Source organism: Scyliorhinus canicula, chromosome 11 (genome assembly GCF_902713615.1).
Source record: "Scyliorhinus canicula chromosome 11, sScyCan1.1, whole genome shotgun sequence".
Taxonomy (NCBI): domain Eukaryota; kingdom Metazoa; phylum Chordata; class Chondrichthyes; order Carcharhiniformes; family Scyliorhinidae; genus Scyliorhinus; species Scyliorhinus canicula.
Genome location: NC_052156.1, coordinates 93,568,146 through 93,592,821, shown reverse-complemented (window position 1 = coordinate 93,592,821; position 24,676 = coordinate 93,568,146). Strand labels below are relative to the sequence as shown.

The following is a 24,676-nucleotide window of genomic DNA, read 5'->3' as shown; positions in this document are numbered from 1 at the left end:
TCATCCGCAAACCTACCAATCAGACCACCCACATTTTCCTCCAGATCATTTATATATACTACAAACATCAGAGGTCCAGCACTGATCCCTGCGGAACACCACTACCTACAGATCTCCATTCAGAAAAACACCCTTCCAAAGCTACTCTCTGTCTTCCATAACCAAGCCAGTTCTGTATCCATCCAACCAGCCCACCCTGAATTCCATGTATTTCAGTTTTTGTACCAGTCTGCCATGTGGGACCTTGTCAAACACCTTACTAAAGTCCATATAAACTACTCCACAGCCCTTCCCTCATCAATTTCCTTTGTCAGCTCTTCAAAAAACTCAACCAAGTTGGTGAGAACATGACATTCCCAGTGTTGCCTGCCACTAACTAGCCCATTTTCCTCCAAATGTGCATTTATTCTGTCCCTCAGTATCTTTTCCAAATGCGTCCCCACCACTGAATGTCAGGGTCACCGGTTTATAATTTGCTGGATTATCCCTGCATCCTTTCTTAAACAGGGGAACAACATTGCCTATTTTCCAGTCCTCTGGAACCTCGCCTATGGTCAAAGAGGATGTGAAGATACCTGTTAAGGCCCCAGCCATTTCTCCCCATGCCTCCCGTAGTAACCTGGGATAGATCCCATCCAGCGCCGGGGATTTGTCTACCTTAATGCAATTTAGGAAACTCAACACTTTCTCCTTTGATATATTGACGTTCACAAGAACGTTCACACACCTATCCTTGACCTCAACATCTGTCATACCCTTCTCCCTGGTGAATATCAATATAAAGTACTCATGGATTTCGCCCACTTCCTGTGGTTCCATGCAGACTGTGTCTACTCTTTCTCTTGCTACCCTCTTGCTCTTAATATATACATAAAAAGCTTTGGGGTTCTCCTTGGTCATGTTTGCTGAAGACATTTCATGACCCCTTTTAGCCCTCTTAATTCCACATTTAAGTTCCTTCCTACTTTCACTGTACTCCATTAAGGGCTTCGTCAATTTTTAGATGCCTATCATAAGCTTAGTCAAAAGGGAAAAGGAAGCTTACAATTTCCCTTGTCATCCATAGTTCCCGAATCTTGCCATTTCTATCCTTCATTTTTGCGGGGTCATGCCTGTCCTGCACTTTAAAAATCTCCCTCATGTCAGACGTGGATTTGCCCTCAAATAGCTGCTCCCAATCCACATTCCCCAGTTCCTCTCTAATTTGGATGTAATTAGCCCTCATCCAATTTGGCACCCTCACTCCGGGGGCTTCTCTTGTTCTTGTCCTTATCCATTATCACCCAAAGTCTTATGGAAATATGGTAACTAAACCCAAAATGCTCCTCCACTAAAACATCAATCATCTGGGCTGGCTCATTCCCCAATACCAAATCCAGTATGGCCCCCTCCCTGGTTGGATTGTCAACATACTGTATTGAAAAGCCCATCTAACAAATTGCTCTCTGTAATGAACTCCAATTGGCTTTATTGGTTGGCCAATTGGAGTATGAGCTCCCTCAATGATAGCTCATTGAGGGGGCCCATATAATCACCTGTGTCGGCTTTGTGAGCAGTCTTAAGTTGACTGGACTGCTAGCAGCACTGTTTGTAGCTGCTCCTGTAATATCGTTATTGTAAATAAATATTGGTGTGGTGAAGGAACTCCTGCCTCCCGTGGATTACTACACTCTCCATCAGAGCCCTTGGCTGTAAGGGATTCCCAGTCAATATGGGGGAAATTAAAGACACCCATCATGACTAACCTGCTTTTTCACACCTTTTCAGTATCTGACTACACAAATGCTCCTTGGTCTCTCCCCAGGCTGTAGGAAGGTCCCAACACGGTGATTTAATTCTTCTTATTCTGGAGCGCCATCCATCATACCTTACTTCAAGATCCCTCCAATGTGTCCTCCTTCAACACAGCTGTGATCTGCTCCCTAATGAGCAACACCCCCACCTCTTTTGTTTCCCCTTCTGTCCCGTCTAAAGCATCGGCATCCTGGAATGTTAAGCTGCCAATTCTGTCCTTCCTTTAACCATGTCTCCGTAATTGCAATTACATCACAGTTCCATGCAGTAATCTAGGCTCTCAGTTCACGATATTGGTGCCCCTCCAGCTCAGTGCAACCTGTCCTCTTGTACAGGTCCCACCTTCCCAGAAGACATCCTAGTGATCCATATATCTAAACCCCTCCCTCCTACACCAGCTCTTTAGCCACGTGTTCAACTGTACTATCTCCCTGTTCCAAGCCTCGCTACCACGTGGCACGACGTGTAATCCTGAGATTACTACCCTAGAGTTCCTGCTTTTTAGCTCCCGACCCAACTCACTGAATTGTCTTTGCAGGACCTCTTCCCGCATATGTCATTAGTCCCAATGTGGACAAGGACATCTGGTGAAGCCCTATAGTTTTCTGGAGACAACCAGGACCCTGGCAGCAGGGAGGCAACACACCACCCTAAAGTCCTGTTTCCGGCCACAGAAACACCTGTCTGTGCCCAATTATCAAGTATCCTACTACTATCACTCGGACCTAGTCCGATCCTGCTCTACAGCAGAACCAGTTGTGATGCCACAGGCCTGACAGCTGCTGGTATCTTGCCCAGAGAGGCTATCCCCCCCCAATACAAAATCCAGCATGGCCCCCTCCCTGGTTGGATTGTCAACATACTGTATTGAAAAGCCCATCTAACAAATTGCTCTCTGTAATGAACTCCAATTGGACACTAAAGGCAATTTAGCATGGCCAATCCACCAAAATGGTATACCTGTTTGAGGGGGGGAAAAGCCACAGGAGGCTCCTGTCTTACGTGCCTGCTTCTCCTGGTGGTCACCCAGCTACCTGTCTGAACCTGTGGTGTGGCCACCTCCCTGAAACTAGTGTCTATCACACTCTCTGTCCCCTGTATGCTCCACAATGTGTCCAGCAGCTGCTCAAACCAAACCATGCGATCTGTAAGGAGATGCAGCTAGTCACACTTCCCGCAGACATAGTCGTCAGGGACGTTAGAAAGCTCCCTGATCTCCCACATCTAGCAGGAGGAGGATATCACTGCCCTAACTGCCATCTCTGCCCTTGTGCACTTAAGAAGGATGTAAGAATCTTACCTTGTTTGTCCTCCTCACAGTGCCTTTTGTTTGGTTAGAGGAAGAGGGAGGATGGGAAACAGTAAATGGCTCGTTGACACCAATTCTTCGGCTACCTACAGTACAGTCAAGGTGACTGAACTGACTTCTCCCAGAATCCTCTTCTGCCACCTCCACTGGATGATCCTCCTGTTTGTCACTGGAGGGGCTCTTTGGCTACCCACAGTAGTCGAGATGAGCAGCACGGCAGCACAGTGGTTAGCACAGTACCTTCCCAGCTCCAGGGTCCCATGTTTGATTCCCTGCTGGGTCACTGTCTGCACATTCTCCCAGTATCTGCGTGAGTTTCCTCCTGGTGCTCCTGGTTTCCTCCTGGTGCTCCGGTTTCCTCCCACAGTCCAAAGATGTGCAAGTTAGGTGGATTGGCCATGCTAAATTGCCTTTAGTGTCCAAAAAGGTTAAGTGGGGTTACTTTGGTTAGGGGATAGGTTAGAAGTATGGGTTTAAATGTGCTCGTTCAAAGGGCCGGTGCAGACTCAATGGGCCGAATGGCCTCTTTCTGCACTGTAATCTCTATGATTCTATGACTTGTACCAGAATCCTCTTCTGCTGCTTCTACTGGATGATCTTCCTCCTGTTTGTCACTGGAGAGGTTCTTCGGCTACCCACAGTACAGTCGAGATGACCGCGTCAACTCCGTCATCTCGACTGTACCATGAGTAGCCGAAGAACCCTCCAGTGACAAAAAGGGTTAAATCATCCAGTAGAGGTGGCAGAATTTAGTGGGATATATCATCCGTATCCCACTAAATTCCATGAACTACTTAGCTAGGACGAGACCCCACTCCCTCATAAATTATCGACAGTCCACGGAATCTCCATCAATCAAACACAATTCCTTTAGCCCCTTTAGTGGATAGAATGAATGATCACCTCACCTTTTCACAACTCTATAATTACAGCTTTAGTAGACACACTGCTTGTATGTATTTTAAATCAGGGATCTCTTAAAATAACACTACTGCAACAGAATATGAAATATAATATATATTGATTTCTACATTCATTACACAAGGTACTGCCTCTGTCCAAGGTACTGCCCGGGTACATAATGGGAACTTCAAGTACGGTAAATAAAAAAAGAATCATTTAATAATTTTAGATTTTGTGTCCTGACTTAAGATGATGAGTAACAGTGCTGAGGGATGAAAAACACTTTTTCATCTATCACCCGTATCAAGCGCTCGCAATTCAGGTATATCACAGAACAAAGGAAGCAAAGTTCTTTTTGCTTTCCATAAACAATGTGCAACCTCAGAACTACATCGCTACTGCACCAATTGGAATTTTCGATTTTCAATATCAGCCACCTTTTTAGTAAATATTTAAGGAAAATTGCCAATTCAATGCTTATTAGTTTTGAATTATGGGTTTTATGGTTGCTGAACTTGAAATTGAAAACTAGGTTTGCACTGTCCAAACTCAATTTCATATGTTTTAATGGCATGCATCTCAAATACGCCAAGGTACGTTTCCTTACTTACTTGGATGGATTCCAGCAAATTGACCAGATTGGGACAGCCCCAGGTCTCTCAATCCTCACTTTCTCTTCTCCGCTCTTACTCCGGATACTGACGACACCATTGAACAGGCTGATGGCCAGGTACTGCCCATCATTTGTCCAACTAGCAAAATACAGCAACAAGAAGAATACATTTAGGAAACAAATTTAAGGCGTCAAAATTACAATGACTACTGTTCCTGAATTTACCAGCTTTAAATAAAGTCCTAAAGGCCCCCACTGGGAAATTCTGTACACCCTTCAGGATGGGTGGTGCTGGGATGATCCGGCTCTCCTCTCTGGGATGATCCGGCTCTCCTCACTGGGATGATCCGGCTCTCCTCACTGGGATGGTCCGGCTCTCCTCACTGGGATGGTCCGGCTCTCCTCACTGGGATGGTCCGGCTCTCCTCACTGGGATGGTCCGGCTCTCCTCACTGGGATGGTCCGCTCTCCTCTCCACTATGATCCCGCTCTCCTCTCTGGGATGATCTGACTCTCCTCTCTCGGATGATCCAGCTCCCCTCGCTGGGATGATCTGACTCTCCTCACTGGGATGGTCTGATTCTTCTCTCTGGGATGATCTGACTCTCCTCTCTGGGACGATCCGCTCTCCTCTCTGGGACGATCCGCTCTCCTCGCTGGGATGATCCGGCTCTCCTCTCTGGGATGGTCTGACTCTCCTCTCTGGGATGGTCTGACTCTCCTCTCTCGGATGATTTGGATTCTCCTCCAACCCAAATGAATAATTTGGCACCCATAGCAGCTACCTACTACGCCTCTTCATCCAACATACAGATCATATAAAGTGGGAATGAGATAGTCATTTTGTTGAAATGGAATATTTTCCAACTGTAATGCAAAACAAAATGATGGGCATGGCTTGTTAAGTATAACAATGAAAATATTTGAGTGACACTTGCAGTATTTCCCAATTTATAGCCCAAAGTCTTCAAGACAATCCCGGTTATCACAGTATTTTGAGGAAAAGGCTCTGGCAAACTGCCTTTTAAACAATGGTACGCTTTCGCAAGAGTGGATAGGAAGGTGGAGGTGGCAGAATGTAGGGTGGACGTCATCATCCCATGCCAACTCCTTTAATTGCACATACTGGTCACTGTGAGAATCATTTTTTACAGTCTGATAAATTTGAGGTTCCCGTTACAGCTGCGTAGACTAATCCTTCAGCCAATAATGAAGAAAATTGTGCAGAATAAGGAAACTGCATTGTAGATCTGTGGTGTTTAACATGACATTGCACCAAAGGAGATACAGAGGGAAACATATTGGAAGTTTGCAAATACAAGCACCAAGCTCAGTTTTGTAACAATCAGCCTTGAGATCATACCTAAAACCCACAAGAGCAAAGATACAAGCAGCAATGAGTGTATTACCTGCAGCAGGTAATTTTGCTGTTGACTTTGTGCTTGGAGACAGATTTCTGCTCTGGAGACCACAAACCTGCAATAAAGGCATTTTAAACATAAAAGGAAAAATAAAGTGAAATTATAAACATGACAATTCAAACTGGTTAATCCAATTCATTCAATTATTCTGTAACTCATCTTTTGTTTCTAATCTACTTGCAGTGTGTACTTCAAAAGTAAGGGTCTGGCAAACATAAGATAGTCATAAGATTTTGGGAGCACATGGATTCATGGAATGGGCAAACAAGTGCCAAACACAGTTTAATACTGAAAAGCATCAGATAATAAATTTGGAGGAAAAACCAGAAATAGAAATATATACTGAATGGGAAGACACTGAGGATTAGTGGTGGAAGGAACTTTATTAACATGAATGGACTATCAACTTTTTTTCATCACGTAGCAATGGCCAGACATCACTTGACCTAATCTTTTTGATTTTTGAAAACCTTTCATTATAAGTCCTGCTTGGATTTTGCAGCAGACTGTAGAATGCAAGAGCAACATCAGAGGCTATCCATGATGTGGAGATGGCATCGTTGGACTGGGATGAGCACAGTAAGAAGTCTTACAACACCACGTTAAAGTTCAACCGGTTTGTTTCAAATCACTAGCTTTCGGGGTACAACTCTTTCCTCAAGTGAACGAAGAGATGGGTTCCAGAAACATATATTTAGACAAAGTCAAAGATACAAGACGATGCTTTGAATACAAGTCTTTGCAGGTAATTAAAACCTTACAGGTCCAGAGGGAGCAATTGGGGAGAGGGATAATCACAGGTTAAAGAGGTGTGAATTGTCTCAAGCCAGGACAGTTGGTAGTATTTCACAAGCCCAGGCCAAATGGTGGGGGGTGAAAGTAATGCAACATGAATCCAAGGTCCCGGTTGAGGTCATACTCACGTGTTTCTGCTCGGCAATTCTGCGTTGTCCATGTCCTGAAGGCCGCCTTGGAGAACGCTTACCCGAAGATCAGAGGCTGAATGTCCTTGACTGCTGAAGTGTTCCCCAACTGGAAGGGAACATTCACCCGAGGAGAGAGCTGTGCTCCGAAAGCTAGTGATTTGAAATAAACCTGTTGGCCTTTAACCTGGTGTTGTAAGACTTCTTATTGTGATCAGAAGGTATATCACTGCTAATATCAGGTTATAACTTCTAGCCTTCTACCAAGTCACAAGGATTAACATTTTAAAGCCTCCTTGAAAGCCTGTTTCTAAAAAGAAAATATTGGCCTTGTCTGCAAAAGGGAAACTGGTCCTCTGGTTACAAGTATGACAAACAGACCAAGGTGCAAATTAGGAGCAGTAGGAGGCTATTTGGCCCCTTGAACCTGCTCCTCCATTCAACAAGATCATAGCTCATCAGACTGTGGCTGAACTCCACATTCTGCTGACCTCCGATAATCTTTGACTCCCTTGTCAGTCAAGAATCTATCTGGTTGGCCTTATAAACATTCATTGGCCCTGCCCTGCAACACCCTGGAGAAGAGTTACAAAGATTCACAACTCTCAAGAGAAATAAATTCTTCTTATTCTTCTAGAATTTAGAAGGTCTGATCGAAATATTTATGATATTAACAGGGATAAACAGGGTAGCACAGTGGGTAGCACTGTTGCTTAACAGCTCCAGGGTCCCAGGTTCGATTCCCGGCTTGGGTCACTGTCTTTGTGGAGTCTGCATGTTCTCCCCGTGTCTGCCTGTGTTTCCTCCGGTTTCCTCCCACAAGACCTGAAAGACATGCTGTTAGGTAATTTGGACATTCTGAATTCTCCCTCTGTGCACCCGAACAGGTGCATGGATATAGCGACTAGGGGCTTTTCACAGTAACTTCATTTCAGTGTTAATGTAAGCCTACTTGTGACAATAAAGATTATTACATTAGCTAAACCACTTCCACTGGCTGGAGATTCAAAAACTTCCACTGGTTGGAGATTCAAAAACTAAGGGACACAGTCTAAAAATTAGGGCAAGACTGTTCAGGAGAGATTTTAGGAAGAATTTCCTCACTCAAAGGGTAGTAGAGGTTTGGAACTCTCTCCCATAACAGCATTTGAAGCTAGAACAGTTGCTAATTTTAAATCTGAGATAGATAGATTTTTGTTAAGCAAAATTATTAAGGGATATTCACAGGGGCTTTCCACAGTAACTTAATTGAAGCCTACATGTGACAAAAAGCGATTATTATTATATGGGCCAAAGGCAGGTATATGGAGTTCGGTCACAGATCAGCGTGATCTCATTAAATGGTGGGACAGGTTCGAGGGGCTGAATGACCTACTCTAGTTCCTATATGTTCCTAGTCCTGTCTTTAAAAGGGGCAGCACGGTAGTTAGCATAAATGCTTCACAGCTCCAGGGTCCCAGGTGCGATTCCCGGCTGGGTCACTGTCTGTGTGGAGTCTGCACGTCCTCCCCCTGTGTGCGTGGGTTTCCTCCGGGTGCTCCGGTTTCCTCCCACAGTCCAAAGATGTGCGGGGTAGGTGGACTGGCCATGCTAAATTGCCCGTAGTGTCCTAATAAAAGTAAGGTTAAGGGGGGGGTTGTTGGGTTACGGGTATAGGGTGGATACGTGGGTTTGAGTAGGGTGATCATGGCTCGGCACAACATTGAGGGCCGAAGGGCCTGTTCTGTGCTGTACTGTTCTATGTTCTATGTTCTAAAGCCGGACATAGAACATAGAACAGTACAGCGTCGTGGAGCTTGCAGCTCCAGCTGCCGATACGGCCCCCCCCCCCCCGCACTTACCGGTCAGAGGCCACACATACGCATGCCAGCTGCCTCGCCGTGCTGTATGGCAGACTCAGCCCGCAGACCTGTATCGGCGAAATAGTGCCCCGCATTGGCCAGTCACCCGACCCGGACCACCTGCACACATAGCCCCCAATCCCAAATGTGGCCTCCCCCCTCCCATCAATCGGCCCTCCCAAGACCGTGACGGCCCCGGACTAAGTTTGCAGCCGCCACACGGGTATAATGGACGGTGGGACCATGAGTGGTCCATGTCGTCGGGAATTCAGCCGGTCGGGGACGGAGAATAGCGGCCTGAGGCAGTGGTGGATAATCGGCGCAGCGCCCCCCCCCCCCCCCCCCCCCCCCCCCCCCGGTGCTGGTCCCGATTTTGTGCAGGAAATCGGATTTTCCACCCCATCGTCGAATGCGATTTTGGCGTCGGAGTGTGGAGAATCCAGCCCATAATCTTTCTAGTGCCAACCTTTTTCGCTTATTTCAAATTCGGGATTTCTTATGTAAGTTTATTCCGTCCTCCCCCTTGCCCCCCCACTTTCTTCCTTGCTGGAAAAGATATTGGCCGTGGCACAGCAGCGGAGAGGGTAAATTTCAAATCTGTACAGTCTCATTCTATCTTCAGATCCTGCCCCTTTGAAGAGAGCATATGAGAAATGGGCTCTGTGCTTATTGAGAAGGTTCAGAGAGAAGCCCTCTACAAAGTGAACTCCACTTCATCCTGAGCAGACTGAGTTTGCTTAGGTTCAAAGTGCTACACAGATTCATGTCTCACTACATTAACCCCTCACCATCTAGCCTGAGCTAGCGAAATCCTACCAGCTTGAGACAATTGACACCTCTTTAACCTGTAATTAGTCCTCTCTCCAGTCGCACCGTCTGGACCTGTAAAGACGTAATTACCTGGAAAGACTTGCGTTCAAAATATCATCTTGCATCATTGGCTTTGTCTATATATGTGTTTGTGTAACCCACCTCTTCACTCACTTGATGAAGGAGCTATGCTCCGAAAGCTAGTGATTCCAAATAAACCTGTTGGACTTTAACTTGGTGTTGTAAGACTTCTTCCTGTGCCCACCCCAGTCCAGCTCCGGCATCTCCACATCATACAAAGAAAGTATTGGACAAAGGTAAGGATGAGTGGATTCTTTCAAGATGTGGGGAATAAGCATGACTGCTATTCACTTACACCAGCTGACCATACGCATGTGTTTTGGTCGTCCTAAACTTGCTGGATTCTGGGCCTCCTTTTTTGACACGATATTAAAAATTTGCAGACAACCTTCGAACTGGTCGCAATATTTGGGGTTTTGGATTCCGTGTCTTTCTACTCCGGAGAGAACATAGAACCGTACAGCACAGTACAGGCCCTTCAGCCCACGATGTTGTGCCACCTAGTCTGAAACTAAGATCAAACCAACCTATTCCCAATCATTCTAGTGCACTCCATATGCCTATTCAATAACCGCTTGAAAGTTCCTAAAGTGTCCGACTCCACTACCATAGCTGGGAGTGCATGCCACGCTCCAACCACTCTCTGAGTAAAGAACCTGCCTCTGAGATCCCTCCTATATATTCCACCATGAACCTTATAGTTATGCCCCCTTGTAACAGCTACATCCATCTGAGGAAAAAGTCACTGAACGTCCACTCTATCAATCCCTCTCATCATCTTATACACCTCAATTAAGTCACCTCTCATCCCCCGTCACTCCAATGAGAAAAGCCATAGCTCCCTCAACCTTTCCTCATAAGACCTACCCTCCAATCCAGGCAGCATCCTGGTAAATCTGCTTTGCACCCTTTCCAATGCTTCCACATTCTTTCTATAATGAGGTGACCAGAACTGCACACAATACTCCAAATGTGATCTAACCAAGGTCTTGGACAGTTGCAGCATAACCTCACGACTCTTAAACTCAACCCCCCTGTTAATAAATGTTAACGCACTGTCGCTTTCTTCACAGCTCTATCCACTTGGGTGGCAACTTTCAGAGATCTATGGAGATGAACTCCAAGATATCTCTGCTCCTCCACAGTCCTCAGAACCCGACCGTTAATCCTGTAATCCGCATTTAAATTTGTCCTACCAAAATGAATCACCTCTCACTTATCAGGATTAAACTCCATCTGTCACTTTTCAGACCAGCTCTGCATCCTATCAATGTCTCTTTGCAGCCGGCAACAGCCCTCCACATTATCCACAACTCTCCCATCTTGGTGTCATCAGCAAATTTACTAACCCAACCTTCAACTCCATCACCCAAGTCATTGATAAAAATCACAAATAGCGGAGGACCCAGCACTGATCCCTGTGGTGCACCACTGGTGACTGGGCTCCAGGATGAAAATCTACCACCATCCTCTGTCTTCTATGTGATAGCCAGTTACTGATCCAATCGGCCAAATTTCCCTCTATGCCATGCCTCCTTACTTTCTGCATGAGCCGACCATGGAGAACCTTATCAAACGCCTTACTAAAATCCATGTATACAACATCAACTGCTCTACCTTCATCTATGTACGTAGTTACCTCCTCAAAGAATACAATCAAACTTGTGAGGCAAGACTTACCCCTCACAAATCCATGCTGACTATCCTGGATTAAGATGCATCTTTCCAAATGATCATAGATCCTATCTCTCAGGACCCTTTCCAATAATTTACCTATGACCGAAGGGAGACTAACCGGCCTATAATACCTATTCCCTTTCTTGAACAAGGAACATTCGCCTCTCTCCAGTCTTCTGGCACTATTCCTGTAGACAGTGAGAACATAAAGATCAAAGCCAAAGGCTCTGCAATCTCATCCTTGCCTCCCAAAGAATCCTAGGATATTTCCCAACAGGCCCAGGGGACTTATCTATCGTCAGGCTTCTCAAAATTTCTCGCACATTTTCCTTCCGAATATCTACCTCCTCCAGCCTACCAGCCGGTATCGCACTATCCTCCTCAACAACATGGCCCCCTCCTTTGCGAACACTGAAGAAAAGTATTCATTTAGGGCCTATCCTACATCTTTAGACTCTATGCACATGTTCCCACTACTGTCCTTGACCGGCCCTAACTTCACCTTGGTCATTCTTTTATTCCTCACACAAGTGTAAAAAACCTCGGGGTTTTCCTTGATCCTACCAGCCAAGGACTTTTCATGCCCCCCTCCTAGCTCTCCGAAGCCCTTTCTCGAGCTCCTTCCTAGCTATCCTGTATCTCTCAAGTGCCCTAACTGAACCTGTTTTCTCAACCTTGCATAAGCCCCCTTCTTCCTCTTGACAAGACATTCAACCTCTTTTATAAACCATGGTTCCCTCACGCAACCATTTCCTCCCTGCCTGACAGGGACATACATATCAAGGACACACAGTATTTGTTCCTTGAACAAGCTCCACATCCAATTGTGCCTATCCCTGACGGTTCCTGTTTCCATCTTATGCTCCTTAATTCTTGCCTAATCGCATTGTAATTACCCGTTCCCCAGTTATAAACCTTGCCCTGCCGTAGGGGGAAAGTTTAAGGGAGATGTGCGTGGAAAGTTTTTTACGCAGAGGGTGGCGGGTGCCTAGAACGCTTTGCCAGCAGAGGTGGTAGAGGCGGGCACGATAGCATCATTTAAGATGCATTGTGGGTAGCACAATCGCTTCACAGCTCCAGGGTCCCAGGTTCGATTCCGGCTTGGGTCACTGTCTGTGCGGAGTCTGCACATCCTCCCAGTGTGTGTGTGGGTTTCCTCTGGGTGCTCCGGTTTCCTCCCACAGTCCAAGGATGTGCAGGTTAGGTGGATTGGCCATGATAAATTGCCCTTAGTGTCCAAAATTGCCCTTAGTGTTGGGTGGGGTTACTGGGTTATGGGGTGGAGGTGTTAACCTTGGGTAGGGTGCTCTTTCCAGGAGCCGGTGCAGACTCGATGGGCCGAATGGCCTCCTTCTACACTGTAAATTCTATGATCTATGATCTAGACAGATATATGAATGGGCAGGGAACAGAGGAAGTAGACCTTGGAAAATAGGAGACAGGTTTAGATAAAGGATCTGGATCGGCGCAGGCTGGGAGGGCCGAACAGCCTGTTCCTGTGCTGTAGTTTTCTTTGTTCTTTGTTCCTATCCCTCTCCATTGCTATAGTGAAAGTCATCGAATTGTGGTCACTATCTCCAAAGTGCTCTCCCACAACCAAATCTAACACTTGGCCCGGTTCATTATCCAGTACCAAATCCAACGTGGCCCCGTCTCTTGTCGGTCTATCCACATATTGTGTGAGGAAACCCTCCTGCACACACTGGATAAAAACAGCCCCATCCAAACTATTTGAATTATAGTGGTTCCAATCAATACTTGTAAAGTTAAAAGTCACCCATGACAACTACCCTGTGACTACCGCACCTATCCAAAATCTGAATTGCAATCTTTTCCTCCACATCTCTGTTACTGTTTGGGGCCTGTAGAAATCTCCTAACAAAGTGACCGCTCCTTTCCTATTTCTAACTTCAGCCCACACTACCTCAGTAGACAGATCCTCCTCAAACTGCCTTTCTGCAGCCATTATACTATCCGTGATTAACAATGCTACACCTCCACCTCTTTTACCACCTTCCCTCATCTTACTGAAACATCTAAACCCCGGAATCTCCAACAACCATTCCTGCCCCTGTTCTGGCCACGTCTCCGTAATGGCCACAACGTCGTAGACCCAGGTACCAATCCATGCTTCAAGCTCACCAACCTTATTCCTGATGCCCCTCGCATTGAAGTAGACACACTTCAACCCACCTTCATGCCTGCAGGCCCACTCTTGTGACCTTGGTACCTTCCTCAGTACTGCACTACCCTCAACTTCCTGAACTCCAGCAATGCTATCTCCTGGACTACAAATCAGTTTCCCATCCCCCTGCCAAATTAGTTTAAACCCCCCCCCCCCCCCCCGAAGAGCTGCAGCAAATTTCCCTCCCAGGATATTGGTGCCCCTCTGGTTCAGGTACATAGAACATAGAACATAGAACGATACAGCGCAGTACAGGCCCTTCGGCCTTCGATGTTGCACCGACATGGAAAAAAAAAAAAAAAAACTAAAGGCCATCTAACCTACACTATGCCCTTATCATCCATATGCTTATCCAATAAATTTTTAAATGCCCTCAATGTTGGCGAGTTCACTACTGTTGCAGGTAGGGCATTCCACGGCCTCACCACTCTTTGCGTAAAAAACCCACCTCTGACCTCTGTCCTATATCTATTACCCCTCAATTTAAGGCTATGTCCCCTCGTGCTAGCCACCTCCATCCGCGGGAGAAGGCTCTCGCTGTCCACCCTATCTAACCCTCTGATCATTTTGTATGCCTCTATTAAGTCACCTCTTAACCTTCTTCTCTCTAACGAAAACAACCTCAAGTCCATCAGCCTTTCCTCATAAGATTTTCCCTCCATACCAGGCAACATCCTGGTAAATCTCCTCTGCACCCGTTCCAAAGCTTCCACGTCCTTCCTATAATGAGGCGACCAGAACTGTACGCAATACTCCAAATGCGGCCGTACCAGAGTTTGGTACAGCTGCATCATGACCTCATGGCTCCGGAACTCAATCCCTCTACCAATAAAGGCCAACACACCATAGGCCTTCTTCACAACCCTATCAACCTGGGTGGCAACTTTCAGGGATCTATGTACATGGACACCGAGATCCCTCTGCTCATCCACACTACCAAGAATTTTACCATTAGCTAAATATTCCGCATTCCTGTTATTCTTTCCAAAGTGAATCACCTCACACTTCTCCACATTAAACTCCATTTGCCACCTCTCAGCCCAGCTCTGCAGCTTATCTATGTCCCTCTGTAACCTGCAACATCCTTCCGCACTGTCTACAACTCCACCGACTTTAGTGTCGTCTGCAAATTTACTCACCCATCCTTCTGCGCCCTCCTCTAGGTCATTTATAAAAATGACAAACAGCAACGGCCCCAGAACAGATCCTTGTGGTACGCCACTCGTAACTGAACTCCATTCTGAACATTTCCCATCAACTACCACTCTCTGTCTTCTTTCAACTAGCCAATTTCTGATCCACATCTCTAAATCACCCTCAATCCCCAGCCTCCGTATTTTCTGCAATAGCCGACCGTGGGGAACCTTATCAAACGCTTTACTGAAATCCATATACACCACATCAACTGCTCTACCCTCGTCTACCTGTTCAGTCACCTTCTCAAAGAACTCGATAAGGTTTGTGAGGCATGACCTACCCTTCACAAAACCATGCTGACTATCCCTAATCATATTATTCCTATCTAGATGATTATAAATCGTATCTTTTATAATCCTCTCCAAGACTTTACCCACCACAGACGTTAGGCTCACCGGCCTATAGTTACCGGGGTTATCTCTACTCCCCTTCTTGAACAAAGGGACCACATTTGCTATCCTCCAGTCCTCTGGCACTATTCCTGTAGCCAATGATGACCTAAAAATCAAAGCCAAAGGCTCAGCAATCTCTTCCCTGGCTTCCCAGAGAATCCTAGGATAAATCCCATCCGGCCCCGGGGACTTATCTATTTTCACCTTGTCCAGAATTGCCAACACTTCTTCCCTACGCACCTCAATGCCATCTATTCTAATAGCCTGGGTCTCAGCATTCTCCTCCACAATATTATCTTTTTCTTGAGTGAATACTGACGAAAAGTATTCATTTAGTATCTCGCTTATCTCCTCAGCCTCCACACACAACTTCCCACCACTGTCCTTGACTGGCCCTACTCTTACCCTAGTCATTCTTTTATTCCTGACATACCTATAGAAAGCTTTTGGGTTTTCCTTGATCCTACCTGCCAAAGACTTCTCATGTCCCCTCCTTGCTCGTCTCAGCTCTCTCTTTAGATCCTTCCTCGCTTCCTTGTAACTATCAAGTGCCCCAACTGAAACTTCACGCCTCATCTTCACATAGGCCTCCTTCTTCCTCTTAACAAGAGATTCCACTTCTTTGGTAAACCACGGTTCCCTCGCTCGACCCCTTCCTCCCTGCCTGACTGGTACGTACTTATCAAGAACATGCAATAGCTGTTCCTTGAACAAGCTCCACATATCCAGTGTGCCCAACCCTTGCAGCCTACTTCTCCAACCAACACATCCTAAGTCATGTCTAATGGCATCATAATTGCCCTTCCCCCAGCTATAACTCTTGCTCTGCGGGGTATACTTATCCCTTTCCATCACTAACGTAAAGGTCACCGAATTGTGGTCACTGTCTCCAAAGTGTTCACCTACCTCCAGATCTAACACCTGTCCTGGTTCATTACCCAAAACCAAATCCAAAGTGGCCTCACCTCTTGTTGGCCTGTCAACATATTGTGTCAGAAAACCCTCCTGCACACATTGTACAAAGAACGACCCATCCAATGTACTCGAACTATATCTTTTCCAGTCAATATTAGGAAAGTTAAAGTCTCCCATAACAACTACCCTGTTACTTTCGCTCTTTTCCAGAATCATCTTCGCCATCCTTTCCTCTACATCTCTAGAACTATTAGGTGGCCTATAGAAAACTCCCAACAGGGTGACCTCTCCTTTCCTGTTTCTAACCTCAGCCCATACTACCTCGGAAGAAGAGTCCCCATCTTGTATCCTTTCTACCACTGTAATACTGTCCTTGACTAGCAGCGCCACACCTCCCCCTCTTTTGCCCCCTTCTCTGACCTTACTAAAGCACCTAAACCCCGGAACCTGCAACAACCATTCCTGTCCCTGCTCTATCCATGTCTCTGAAATGGCCACAACATCGAAGTCCCAGGTACCAACCCATGCTGCCAGTTCCCCTACCTTATTTCGTATACTCCTGGCATTGAAATAGACACACTTCAAACCACAGACCTGAACACTGCCGCCCTCCTGCGAAGTCAAAACTGTGCTCCTGACCTCTCTACTCTCAATCTCTCGCACCCCAAAACTACAATCCAGGTTCCCATGCCCCTGCTGAATTAGTTTAAACCCCCCCAAAGAGTACTAACAAATCTCCCCCCCAGGATATTGGTGCCCCTCAGGTTCAGATGTAGACCATCCTGTCTATAGAGGTCCCACCTTCCCCAGAAAGAGCCCCAGTTATCCAGAAATCTGAATCCCTCTCGCCTGCACCATCCCTGTAGCCACGTGTTTAATTGCTCTCTCTCCCTATTCCTCATCTCACTATCACGTGGCACGGGCAACAACCCAGAGATAACAACTCTGTTTGTTCTCGCTCTGAGCTTCCATCCTAGCTCCCTAAAGGCCTGCCTGACATCCTTGTCCCCTTTCCTACCTATGTCGTTAGTGCCAATGTGGACTACGACTTGGGGCTGCTCCCCCTCCCCCTTAAGGACCCGGAAAACACGATCCGAGACATCACGTACCCTTGCACCTGGGAGGCAACATACCAAACGTGAGTCTCTCTCGCTCCCACAAAGTCTCCTATCTGTGCCCCTGACTATTGAGTCCCCAATTACTAATGTTCTACTCCTTTCCCCCCTTCCCTTCTGAGCAACAGGGACAGACTCCGTGCCAGAGGCCCGTACCCCATGGCTTACCCCTGGTAAGTCGTCCCCCCCACAAGTATCCAAAACGGTATACTTGTTACTCAGGGGAACGACCGCAGGGGGTCCCTGCACTGACTGCTTCTTCCCAGTCCCTCTTACAGTTACCCATCTATCTCCAGTCTTTGGTGTAACTACTTCCCTGAAGCTCCTATCAATGACCCCCTCTGCCTCCCGAATGATCCGAAGTTCATCCAGCTCAAGCTCCAGGTCCCTAACACGGTTTTTGAGGAGCTGGAGTTGGGTGCACTTCCCACAGATGAAATCAGCAGGGACACTGACGGCGTCCCTCACCTCAAACATTCTGCAGGAGGAGCATTGTACTGCCTTCCCTGACATCCCCTCTAGATTAAAAAAAAACAAGAAAAAGAAAAAGAAAGGAAGAGCTTACCTGATATTATCTCAAACCCTGATCCCGCTGAAAGGTAAGCAAATTTAAAGGCACTCACTCACCTTCACGACAGGCCCCTGCTCCCGCTTCCCAACCACCGTGGGGTGGGGGGGTTGGTTAGAGGAGGAGGTAGGGTGGGAAACACTCACAAAGTGTTTCAGGTTTAACTGTCACTTGCCAACAGCCCCTCCACAAACCACCTTCAACTTAGGCTGACCGCACTGCACGTATGCAAATTTCCCCAGAACAGCTGATCAGTAGCTCTGCTCTGCTGCCCTCTGCTGGTTGCTTGCCTTTACTCAAACTCCTTGGGTCCTCTTCGCAGGTTCACCTTCAACTTAGGCTGACCGCACTGCACGTATGCAAATTTCCCCAGAACAGCTGATCAGTAGCTCTGCTCTGCTGCCCTCTGCTGGTTGCTTGCCTTTACTCAAACTCCTTGGGTCCTCTTCGCAGGTTCACCTTCAACTTAGGCTGACCGCACTGCACGTATGCAAATTTCCCCAGAACAGCTGATCAGTAGCTCTGCTCTGCTGCCCTCTGCTGGTTGCTTGCCTTTACTCAAACTCCTTGGGTCCTCTTCGCAGGTTCACCTTCAACTTAGGCTGACCGCACTGCACGTATGCAAATTTCCCCAGAACAGCTGATCAGTAGCTCTGCTCTGCTGCCCTCTGCTGGTTGCTTGCCTTTACTCAAACTCCTTGGGTCCTCTTCGCAGGTTCACCTTCAACTTAGGCTGACCGCACTGCACGTTCCCCAGAACAGCTGATCAGTAGCTCTGCTCTGCTGCCCTCTGCTGGTTGCTTGCCTTTACTCAAACTCCTTGGGTCCTCTTCGCAGGTTCGTACAGGTTCCACCTTCCCCAGAATGTGCTCTGGACACATTTTTTGTCCCTCAAAGATTCGCTCAGCCGAGGCCGCACTTTCAGCTCACTAGCAGGAAAGTTTCCTCGTAGATCGGGGCACTGTTTTGACCAGCTGCCCCTCCCCCCGCCACCCTGTTTTTGACCCCATCATCCACCCAACCTTGGGGAGGCTTCCGGGAAGCCCCCCCTCATTCCCCCCTCTAACTGGCAGCTCAAACAGGGCGGCACAATTTGGTTCCAACGTCATCTACAAGTTTGCTGATGACACGACCATAGTGTGTCGGATCTCGAACAACAGCGAGTTAGAATACAGGAGGGCAAACCTCGTGGAGTGGTGTAACAATGACAATCTATTCCCTCAATGCCAGCAAAACTAAAGAGCTGGCCATTGACTTCAGGAAGCAAAGTATTGTACACATCCCTGTCTGCATCAATAGTACCGAGGTGGAGGTGGTTGACAGCTTCAAATTCCTATGCACATTATGAAAAAAATCTGTCCCGGTCGACCCACATTGATGCTACCACCAAGAAAGCACAACAGCACCTTTACCTCCTCAGGAAACTAAGGAAATTTGGCATGTCCACACCGACTCTTACCAACTTTTAAAGATGTACCATGGAAAGCATCCTATCTGGCTGCATCACAGCCTGGTATGGCAACTGCTCAGCCCAAGACCTCCAAAAGCTTCAGAGTCGTGAACACAGCCCAGTTCATCAAACAAACACGCCTTCCATCCATTGACTCTATCTACACCTCCCGCTGCCTGGGGAAAGTGGGCAGCATAATCAATTACACCTCCCACCCGGCTTACTCACTCTTCCAACTTCTTCCATCTGCAGGAGATACAAAAGTCCGAGAACACGCACGAACAGATTCAAAAATGTTTCTTTCCCGCTGTTACCAGACTCCTAAACAACCCTCTTATGAACTGACCTGATTAATACTACACCATGTATGCTTCACCCGATGCCGGTGTTTATGTGTTTACATTGTGCACATTGTGTTGCCCTATTATGTATTTTCTTTTCATGTACTAAATGATCTGTTTGAGATGCTTGTAGAAAAATATTTTTCACTGTACCTCAGTACACGTGACAATAAACAAATCCAATCCAATGCAGCTTCTAAGGCCTGCAGTCAAACCGGCTGAGGCCTCATAACAATATAGCTGATAAGGAAAACCAAGGTTTGTTGCTTTAGGAATCTTGGTTGTTGGCATCAGCCTGTTATAGGGGGGTTGGCAGCCAGAAATTCCTCCCCTATAGGGTGAAGGAGTCTCAGGCTAGCCAAGATATGGGGTATGTGATCTGTTATCAGTTCTAGGTCACAGGACCCCCGAACATTTGGTGTAATGACATTATCATGCAAACCTCTGAGGGTCTTGCATAAACATTACATGCTAGGAAAAGGCAAGGATAGAGAAGTGTGCGGGGGATGGGGGGGGGGGGAATGAGGAGTGGGAAAGAGGGTCTGAAATGTATATAACCTCTGCGCTCATGCTTGTAAGCCAAGATGGGTTGGCTGAGTCCTTGAGTGAAGGAGAGGCAAAAGCTCCTCTCTTGACTGTATAAGATCTTCAATGAACCTGCTGAACAGAACTGTCTACAGTTGATCCTTGACTACTTTTCCGAGTCTAACAGTTGGTGTCAGGAGTGTAATACCACAGGTAAGGACCTTCTAATTTTTTTAAAGTCACCAGACGGTGGAATGGCAGGGAGTTTTGGACAAGGTGGGATGGTAGGGAGTATTGGAGAAGGTGGGATGGCAGGGAGTATTGGACAAGGTGGGATGGCAGGGAGTATTGGACAAGGTGGGATGGCAGGGAGTATTGGACAAGGTGGAATGGCAGGGTGTATTGGACAAGGTGGGATGGCAGGGAGTATTGGGTAGGGTGGTATGGCAGGGAGAATTGGACAAGGTGGGATGGCAGGGAGAATTGGGTAGGGTGGGATGGCCGGGAGTATTTAACAAGGTGGGATGGCAGGGAGTATTGCACAAGGTGGGATGGCAGGGAGTATTGGACAAGGTGGGATGGCAGGGAGTATTGGACAAGGTGGGATGGCAGGGAGTATTGGACAAGGTGGGATGGCAGGGAGTATTGGACAAGGTGGGATGGCAGGGAGTATTGGACAAGGTGGAATGGCAGGGTGTATTGGACAAGGTGGGATGGCAGGGAGTATTGGGTAGGGTGGTATGGCAGGGAGAATTGGACAAGGTGGGATGGCAGGGAGAATTGGGTAGGGTGGGATGGCCGGGAGTATTTAACAAGGTAGGATGGCAGGGAGTATTGCACAAGGTGGGATGGCAGGGAGTATTGGGTAGGGTCGGATGGCAGGGAGTATTGAACAAGGTGGGATGGCAGGGAGTATTGGACAAGGTGGGATGGCAGGGAGTATTGGACAGGGTGGGACGGCAGGGAGTATTGGACAAGGTGGGATGGCAGGGAGTATTGGACAGGGTGGGATGGCCGGGAGTATTTAACAAGGTGGGATGGCCGGGAGTATTGGACAAGGTGGGATGGCAGGGAGTATTGAACAAGGTGGGATGGCAGGGAGTATTGGGTAGGGTGGGATGGCAGGGAGTATTGAACAAGGTAGGATGGCAGGGAGTATTGGGTAGGGTGGGATGGCAGGGAGTATTGAACAAGGTGGGATGGCAAGGAGTATTGGGTAGGGTGGGATGGCAGGGAGTATTGAACAAGGTGGGATGGCAGGGAGTATTGGGTAGGGTGGGATGGCAGGGAGTATTGAACAAGGTAGGATGGCAGGGAGTATTGGGTAGGGTGGGATGGCAGGGAGTATTGAACAAGGTGGGATGGCAAGGAGTATTAGGTAGGGTGGGATGGCAGGGAGTATTGAACAAGGTGGGATGGCAGGGAGTATTGGGTAGGGTGGGATGGCAGGGAGAATTGGACAAGGTGGTATGGAAGGGAGAATTGGACAAGGTGGTATGGAAGGGAGAATTGGACAAGGTGGAATGGCAGGGAGTATTGGACAAGGTGGGATGGCAGGGAGTATTGGGTAGGGTGGGATGGCAGGGAGAATTGGACAAGGTGGAATGGCAGGGAGTATTGGGCAAGGTGGGATGGCAGGGAGTATTGGGTAGGTGGGATGGCAGGGAGTATTGGGTAGGTGGGATGGCAGGGAGTATTGGACAATATAAACCTGAGGTTTAGGGTTTTGACAAATTGCCCAATACAACAACTGAGCCTGAGGGTGGCATAGTTGCTCCATAACAAACCTGACAACAGTACTTAAATGTCCTCACACCAGTTCTAGCGCAATAAGGCCACTGAATCGCGTCCCATATGTACAATTGAAGTAAATAATAACAAGCAGTAAAAACACTAACTAAATTTTTGATTTTTAAACATATTAAAAAATCAAATTACCAAAGTCACTGGAGGAACAGGAAGCCAGTTGGTGAGTGACTGGGTTGTACGCAATGCACTGAATGGAATCATTGTGTCTGTATTTTGAATAAAGGAACAAAAAAAAGCTTAGTTATTGCAAGTTAGATAAAAGGTACATCGCCAGTTCTGGCAAATTTGAAATGTTAACTCTATCTCTCTCTTCACAGGTGCTACCTAACCTGATCATTTCCAGTATTTTCTGTTTTTAATACACTAAGCATGGAGTTTTACAAATTTAAAATTACATTATATCCATGTAACACAATATCAAGCTCATATAATGTGGTCTGTATACTACACAATTTACTATTGCCTCCGCCAACGAAGGTGGACAGAGGTATTGTTTTACTCCCAGTTTGTTGTTCGTTACTCTGTAAACAATAGATCTCAACAATCTAATTGACTGATTTCAATGATTGATTGATTTGATTAATTGATTTGATTTGTCACATGTACCGAAGTACAGTGAAAAGTATTTTTTTGCTGCCGAGGGAACGTACACAGTACATACATAGTAGAAAAAAGAATAATCAACAGAGGACATTGACAAATGGTACATCGACAAACAGTGATGTTAGAGTGTGGAACAAGGAGCCAAACAAAGCAAATACATGAGCAACAGCATAGGGCGTAACATTGTTCGTAATTATATAAGAGGGAAATAGTTTTAGTAGGTCAGAACGCTGATATGAGATAAAAGAAAAGGGACAGGAAGAGAGGATCGTTAAACCTGGTGCACAGATAGGGTGTGGCTCAAGGAACATAGAACATAGAACAGTACAGCACAGAACAGGCCCTTCGGCCCTCAATGTTGTGCCGAGCCATGATCACCCTACTCAAACCCACGTATCCACCCTATACCCGTAACCCAACCCCCCCTTAACCTTACTTTTTTTATTAGGACACTACGGGCAATTTAGCATGGCCAATCCACCTAACCTGCACATCTTTGGACTGAGGAAGAGCTGATTATTTTTGGTGAAGATACAAATCTGGATCTGGATCTGGATCTTGGAATTTATTTGGAATTTATTTGGAATTTATTTGGATTCATCTATTTACATTCATCTAGAGACAGGGCAAATTAACTTTTTTTAAAGAATGCTGTGAGTTGTTTGATTTAGAATGTTGTAAATTGTCTCAGCTGTTATGGAGGAATTTGTCACAGCAAATTTGGCAAATTATGAGCAGAGTTTTCATAGCAGGTTGTTGGATGCAAATTGGTCTGAAGACACCTCCGCAAAATGGAAATTCCAAATGAAAACATTTATTTTCTCAGCTTTGTAGTTACAGGGCATATGCAGTGGTTGGGGAACCCATGGGGAAAAACATACTTGATCTCATCCTCACCACCCTGCCTGCCACAGATGCATCTGTACATGACACAGTCCTTGTGGAGACAAAGTCCTGTCTTCATGTTGAGGGTACTCCCCTCATGTTGTGTGGCACTACCGCTGTGCTAAATGGGATACATTTCAAACAGATCTAGCAGCTCAAGACTGTGAAACCATGAGGCACCATAGGCAACCAGCAACAGTGGAATTGTACTCACTAACACAATCTTTATAGCCAGCACTCTAACATTGCTACCAATCTAGGGGTCAACTTTGGTTCAACGAACAGTGCTGGAGGCATGCCAGAAACAGCAGCAGGCATACCTAAAAATGTGTCACCTTGGTGAAGCTACAACACAGGGCTGTTTGGATGCCAAACAGCAAAAGCAGCAAATGATAGACAGAGCCAAGCAATCCCACAATTAATGGATGAGGTATAAGTTCTGCAGTCCTTCCAAATCCAGCTGTGAATGGTGGGGAACAATTAAAAAACTCAGTGGAGCAGGAGGCTCCACAAGCATCCCAGCATATCTGATAGAGTATAGTTTTATTCTTGTAGGGGCTAGTTCAATGCATATAGCTAATAGGCAAAAAATATTAAAAGTGTCTTGACTTTTGGAATGCAGTGTCTCATATAATGAATTAACAATTGAATTCCAGTATATTCAGCACTGAGAACGTATTGTTCTGTCTTATCAAATGTTCAATTCTAGCAAGTCTCCACCAAGCTGTGTAACATAGCAGGTGTGAGAAAACATATCCAGTAATTTTCCTAAAACTGCGCATGCAGACGCTAAGCTAGTTTTGATAGCACCAGTCAATCTTAAGTAATGTCCAATGTTTGATTAACAAATCATCCTCGAATTAACAGACATTCATTTGAACAAACCAGGAGGCCTCAGCTGAGAATTAGAAGCCAATGAAAGTAAATGAGGGGTTAAACCAGAGATAAGAATTCCCTTAAAAGTAGGGCCTCGTGGTCGAGGTCTTTGTCCCTGAATTCTTGAATCATCTATCTGTTTGATCGTGTTAAAGTGATTTCCTTTTGTGCTTTATGCTTTTTGCCACGTGCTTGACTTTTTAATGTATTGTTTGGTATTTTGTTTCTAAGTTTTTATTCAGTTCTCATTCAAATGTATTCAAGTGAGTAATTAACAATAATAAAGTCGTATTTCTGTTACCTCCCACCAACCCGGACTACCAACTCTTATTAGAAGGTGAAATAAGAGTCTCACATCAAACAGAAGTGTTGAGTGGATGATCTGGCTTGACCTCCTCCGGATGCCCTCGGAATCACGGATGCCAGCCCCGTCAATTTGATTC

At 46.4% G+C, this 24,676-nt stretch overlaps 1 protein-coding gene across 1 annotated transcript in view; it reads right to left on the bottom strand.

Moving 5' to 3' along the window:
* Positions 1 to 24,676, bottom strand: part of ift122 (intraflagellar transport 122 homolog (Chlamydomonas)) — a 265,167-nt gene that overhangs the window by 188,165 nt on the left and 52,326 nt on the right. The window contains exons 4-6 of the mRNA XM_038812196.1: positions 21,999 to 22,075; positions 6,029 to 6,095; positions 4,618 to 4,758 (exon numbers count right to left, since the gene is read on the bottom strand). Coding sequence (XP_038668124.1) covers positions 4,618 to 4,758; positions 6,029 to 6,095; positions 21,999 to 22,075 — 285 coding nt within the window. The remainder of the gene's footprint in view (positions 1 to 4,617; positions 4,759 to 6,028; positions 6,096 to 21,998; positions 22,076 to 24,676) is intronic.